Genomic DNA, 6648 nt, shown 5'->3' on the forward strand with positions numbered 1-6648 from the left:
GTGTTACTTAAAGAATGCATAGAGCAAATCTACCGGAAAAATCATCAAGGAACATCATATTCAAAGCCTGGGTGGAACAACATTCACTCTGCATTCAATGCAAAAACAGGAAAATCATATGAGAAGAAGCAATTGAAAAATAGGCTCGATAGCTTGAGGAAGGATTGGAGGACATGGGTTGATTTAACCAAAGAGACTGGTGTAGGTTGGGACCATATAAACAATACAGTGGTGGCAACGAATGAGTGGTGGGAGAAGAAAAAACTGGTATATAATTGTTAATCTTGAGTTATGAACTATGTTATTACTTGTTATAGGCTTTTTATTTTTGTTGATTGTATTCTTGCAGGAGAATCCTCAGTATGAAAAGTTTAGGTACCAGGGGTTAAAGTTTGCTCATGAATTAAACACGATATTCAAGGATGTGATAGCATCTGGAGAGGATATGTTGGCACCGTCTTTAACCCAACCTCAGACACAAGAGGATGACGAAGAGAATGTGTATAGAGTTGATACAGATCTCCTTGAAGGATCGGGGGATAGCGAAAAAGATCTTGGAGGTGCTAGTGTAGGAGTTACAGATGAGATGGCAGGCGTAAACTTAACAGCAAATACTGCACCTAGTGGTTCAGGAAGCCATGGGAAGAGGAAGAGAGGTGAAGGGTCTAGCAGGCAAACAAAGCAAAAAATTCAAGCCTCAAGACAAATAGCAGATTCAGTTAGTGAAATAGCTACTGCATCTAAGGATAGAACTGCAGTTCTAAAGAAAATAAAAGAGGTATCAATTTCTGAGGTTACGGCAAAAGTGCTTTGCCTTAAGGAAATTACAAGTAACTCTGATTTCTGAAACCGGTGCTTAAGACTTCTGTTGCACAAGAGTGTTCGGGAAATGGTTGTTTCACTAAAAGGACATCCGGAATACTTGGTTGTATGGCTACAGGATATGGCATACAATCCACCATCATGGTTGAAACCCCTGCCTGCTTGAACTATATTTTAGGACGCATGTTATGACTTTATTTTGTCTAACTTGGACTAGAGTTGTTATTATATGTTTTTAAGTTAATGTTTGTGGAACTATGAAATTATGTAACTTGTTGACTGGTTATGAATGTTTTGAATGTTTTTAAGTTACATGTGTTATTTATAGTGGTAATTGCAGCTTATGAATGTTTTTAGACTAATTTTTATGTGTTTACATGTTTAACAGAAAAAAAATATTTATTTACACATACCTAAAAATATTTATTTGTCGTTTAAAAAAATTCTTACAGTTGAATTTAACCACACTCACAGGTGACATTATCTATGGCAAATTGGAACAATCAATTTACGTTTGAGTGGATGGAGGAAGATGAACAGTCTGAAGAGGAGTCAGAGGAAGATGAACAATCTCAATTGATTTCCTTTTTAGATGAAGAGATAACACAGTATGAAGAGGTAGTTGTATTGGTGAGTCAATATGTGATGCCTTATGTGTGCAAAGAGCCACGAAGAACTAGTCAGCAAACAGGTAATTTATGGGTGCAAGAAATTTTGCGAGATCATGAAATTCGGTGTTATGACATGTTTCGAATGGAAAAAGAAATGTTCATGCGATTATGCTCTAAACTGGTCGAACATGGTTTACAAAATTCTAAGTATCTGGGAGTGGAAGAAATTGTTGGTATGTTTTTGAACACGGTTGGTTATGGACAATGTAATAGGATGATTCAAGAAAGGTTTCAACATTCAGGAGAAACTATAAGCAGGCATTTTCATAGAGTATTATAGGCTTGCCTTAGTCTATCCAGGGAATATATCAAACCACTCAATCCTACATTTTCTGTAACTCACCCAAATATAAAAAACGATAAACGATATTCGCCATATTTCAATTATGCAATAGGAGCAATTGATGGCACTCATGTACGATGTGTGGTCAGTCTTTCGAAGCAAGACAAATATATCGGGAGAAAGGGATATCCGACACAGAATGTCATGGCTGTATGTGACTGGGACATGTGCTTCACTTTTGTGTTAGCGGGATGGGAAGGTACTGCACATGATGCTCGTGTGTTTAACACTGCTGTCTCAACTCCAGCCTTGGATTTCCCTCATCCACCTCCAGGTATATTTTCACTAGCTTCAATTTTAATTATATCAAATTCATTTGATATTTTCATTAATTTCACAATGTCAACATAATTTCATGATTTATTAGGGAAGTATTATTTGGTCGATGTTGGCTATCCAACTCCACCAGGATATCTTGGTCCGTACAGATGTGAGCGCTATCACCTTCCAGACTTCAGGCGACAACCGGGATTTGAAAATTATAACGAAGTCTTCAATTACTACCATTCAAGTTTGAGGTGCACTATAGAAAGGACTTTTGGGGTGTGGAAGAATAAGTTTCACATCTTAGACAAGATGCCAAGTTACAAGTATAAAACTCAAGTCCAAGTAGTTTGTGCTACAATAGCTATACATAATTTCTTCCGAAGAAATTCTGAAACTGATAGAGATTTCATACAAGCTCAATCTGAAGGTACAATTGACGAAAACAATCATGATGAAGCTGGTGAGACATCCTCTTCAAATTTACTTAGATCAAGACAAATGAATCATGTGCATGACACAATCAGAGACCAAATTGTATTGAGCATGGCATCCAATTAGTTATTTGATGTATTTAGTTTAAAAATGCTACGTATGTATGACCTCTAATTTAGATATTTATCCATTACATATATTTAACTAAGTATTTTATTATTTTTCAATTTCCTTCTAATAATAACTTAATTTTTTTTTATTTTTAATAACTTTTTTTTCAATACTTCTTTTAAAATGGTCACATTATATATATAATTTCTTTATAACAATAAATTAAATTTCCTTATTTTTAATAATTTTATTTTCATTACTTTATTTATGACAAATAGTCACATTATATATATAATTTCTTTATAATACTAAATTAAATTTCTTTACTTTTAATAATTTTTATGTTCCTTACTTCTTAAAAAATAGTCACATTATATATATATATATATATATATATAATATTAGATATGTGCTATTTAATAGAATTCATATTCATTTAAGTCATTTTACATCCAAACTTACTGTTACATTTATCATCCAAACAAATTTCAGCTTCTCAAACTGACTTTTTTCTAAAACCCAATCCAAACATAAATCACATTACCCAATCTGACTTTTGGAAAAGTCAGATTGAAAAAAAAGTTACTTCTCCACCGCTAATCCAAACACACTCTTCATAAATTTGATTACCAATTATGGAAAATACACAGATGCTTGATCTCATAGTCGAGTCCGTGCTACTTTACTGGATGGCGTTAGCTCCGCTGCCAAGGGCAGTTCCACTGCTTCCATGAATTCACGGTCTCTAGCCAAAGCTTCCAGTATTTGGTAAGAGGCCCATAGTTCAACATCAAAGCTACCTTCTTCTGCTCCGGCATCGACTGCTATCTTCCACTGCTTCGCATTGGCTCCGCCGCCGCGAACCGCCACTGGTCTTCCCCAACCGAAATCGATCTCATAAAAGTTGGTTCGTGGGGAGCTGCTAGTTGTCATAAACTTCCCAATTGTGGCATGCTGTGTACGCATTGCTGGATTTCGTATCCAAGCTTCGAAGTCGCTCTTGATCTTTTCTTCAGTGCACGATGAGATTTCCTTGTTCATCTCCCAAACAAACTTTCCAAAGCCTCCATCTCCCACTAAATCCCTTACTTTCATCGTCACAGCAGTGAATTGCACGGTGATTCCAAAATAGTCGTCTGGAATTGGGGGGTGCGAAACTTTGGATCTAGCAGATATGAGGAATCTGTATGTGACTTCCTCTTCTGGGTCAAGATTCTGATTTCTGATTACAGACCTCCAGACATGGCCCAGAAAAGCTTGCAAAGAGGAGATTTTGTTGCTGATGATACTATCTTGTACCTCTGAATTAGCTTTTGCTTTGAGTTGAGCAATTTTTTGCTTTTGAAGGTGAAAGATCCTCCCTGAAAATGGAGGTGACTGAATCAAACCTGTTGACTCCTTAAGATGATGCTGCAATATTTTCCTGAATGGGATTGTTATGGGGCGCTCAATATTACCATGAGGAAACCATCGTTCAAATGAAGCCAGCTTCGAATTTGGGGCCATGTGGTTGAGGCCATTTCGAGAGATCTGAGCCCATGCATTTAAGAAATTCCAGTACGGCTTCACATCAGCAAGACAATGATTAATGGAACAAGCGATGAAGATGCCATCCACCAACTCTGTGACTTGAACAGCCAGTAATGGAACTCGATCTGCTTCAAAGTTCTCGATATTACCGGGTGGGAAGAAGGAGGAGACTATTGTGGGAACATAAGTGGGTTCAAGGATGGCGGCAATTTTAGTGTTCTCTGCTATAGCATGAACAAAGCTTACTCCGGCGTTGTTACAAGTGATGAAGACGGAGGATGTGTCATCGTCGCCGCCATGGGGGACAACAAGAAGACGGCCAGCAAGCGGCAGGAAGAAGTCGAGGGTGGAAGAAAGCGAGTCCTTCAACTGCTGGATTACTGTTTCTCCAAGTATTGACGATGATAACGAGGCGGGTTTGTGAAAGAGAAGTCCCTTTTGAGCATACTCAAGTAGTAGAAATTGAAGATCCCATGGATTCAGATCGATCTGTTGAGGCGAGTCGCCATGATTAAGGCCTCTTCGTGCTCGGATCGTAGTTGTGCAGATCGTTCGAACGGCCTCCATGGGATGCATGGTGCGTGTGGTACTTTAGGGTTTATCTTCAGTTGCTTAAACTCATCGCTGGCCTTGGATTTATAGCAGCCGAGCTCCTACCTTCTTGACCATTAATTCTTCCTGTGGCTTTTTTGAGTTTGCTGCTTTAAATTTGTTTGGTACTCTTCCAGTTCTTAATATAAGACTTATTTAACTAATTTGATTAGATTAAAAAAGTTAGATAAGTTAGTTAATTATAAAAAAATATGACATGTTTTCCTAAAACACTATAACTATCTTTCTTAATATCATCTCTTCCTCACTTACTTGATTATACTTGATAAAGTATTATAAGAATAATTTAAAAAAATTAATAAATATAAAAAATAGGTCTTTTCCTAACTTAACAATTAGGTCCTATATTAAGGATTGGAGAAGTATTATGTATTAGGTCTACGTTCTCCTTTTTTTTTTTTGTTAAAGTATAGATATCCTTTTATTAGAGATAATCATATTCGAGGCAATGTTAGGCATTAAATGCAGGGCAGGTATCTCTTTCAGTGAGAATTCAAAACTTGATTCGCTACGTTATCAGGGACTAACATCTTCTACTAGACCCAACTCTCACTAATTTCTACGTTCCTTTTGATCGTTTCATTTGGGTCATGTCTGTACTTGTTTTTTAGTGGGGTACAACAAAAAGACGGCCAGCAAGCGGCCGGAAGAAGTCGAGGTTGGAAGAAAGGGGGTCCTTCAAGTGTTGGATCACTGTTTCTCCGCGTATTGAAGATGATAACGAGGCGGGTTTGTGAAAGAGAAGTCCCTTTTGAGCGTACCCAACAACTAGATATTGAAGATCCCATGGATTCAGATCGATTAGTTCAGGTGAGTCGCCATTATTATGGCAGCTTCGTGCTCTGATCGTAGTAATGGAGATCAATCGGACAGCCTCCATGGTATGGGGTGTGTGGTCTTGGGTGTTTATCTGCCATTTAAAAAAAAAAAAAAAGTTGTTAGCTCACTGGGGCTGACCAAAACTAGAGAGTGTTTGGATGGAAACAAAATCATGATTTTACGATATATAAAATAAATATATAAAAGAGTTTATCTCGATTTGTGAAAAAATATTTTTTAAAAGCATTTCTCAGATCATCCAAACACCCCTAAGACATGCTTTCAAATATTTCAAATACAAATAGAATTCTTATTGGCCATCTCCGAATGCTTTCACTTCATTGCCATTGAAAAACTTTAGGAGAACACCGGATTGTCATCAGGTGATACATGCCAATCAATCTAAATCACTCATTTGATCTCGTGTTACTTAATAGAGGAATGGAGATTAGATCAGATTTGAATGCTCTGGATATAATGAGTTTAAGGTACTCATCAAAATGATGAGCACCTAAATTAGTTCCTTTACTCTTATCTTATTGATAATGCAGAGAAAAAAAAATTTTTATCTTATTTATAAGTTATTTCATTAAAATTTTAGCATAAATAATCAAAAATACTATTTTATTTTTTATTTATTAAAATGTACACAGTTATTATTTTGAAACGTGTATATATTAAATGAGTAAAATTAAAAACCTGTTATATTTTAATGAAACGTTAATGCTATTTAAGGTTTTTCATGATTTGTGTGAAATATACTGAAAGTGTCTTATAAATAGAATAAGGAGAGGAAGGAAAAAAAAATCAAATGAAAACAATTCAAAAGTTGGAAATTAGTCGGCAAAACAAGACGAACGTCTTGATGTTTGTCAATTCTGTGGCCACAATATTTTATTGATAGTGTGTATAAAAATAATCCATATTATTTCAGATTGAAAAAATTACTAAAATAATTTTTAAAATGAAACCAAACAAACACAGAATGAAATCATTTTTGAAATATATGAAGTCCTTCAAGCTGGATTGTTTATAACTACT

At 35.9% G+C, this 6648-nt stretch overlaps 1 protein-coding gene across 1 annotated transcript; it reads right to left on the reverse strand.

Moving 5' to 3' along the window:
• Positions 1–3306: 3306 nt before the first annotated feature.
• On the reverse strand, positions 3307–4752 carry LOC114750189 (protein ENHANCED PSEUDOMONAS SUSCEPTIBILTY 1-like). Its single transcript, XM_028938736.1, has one exon. It carries the CDS (start codon positions 4750–4752, stop codon positions 3307–3309), a length of 1446 nt encoding a protein of 481 aa, XP_028794569.1.
• Between the last annotated feature and the right edge of the window lie 1896 nt (positions 4753–6648).

This window comes from Neltuma alba, unplaced genomic scaffold (assembly GCF_004799145.2).
Source record: "Neltuma alba isolate B1F8T4 unplaced genomic scaffold, ASM479914v2 tig00006343_pilon, whole genome shotgun sequence".
Classification (NCBI taxonomy): Eukaryota; Viridiplantae; Streptophyta; class Magnoliopsida; order Fabales; family Fabaceae; genus Neltuma; species Neltuma alba.

Coding starts and splice junctions, on each gene's coding strand:
- LOC114750189 (XM_028938736.1), bottom strand. CDS start 4,752: ATGCATCCCATGGAGGCCGTTCGAACGATCTGCACAACTACGATCCGA.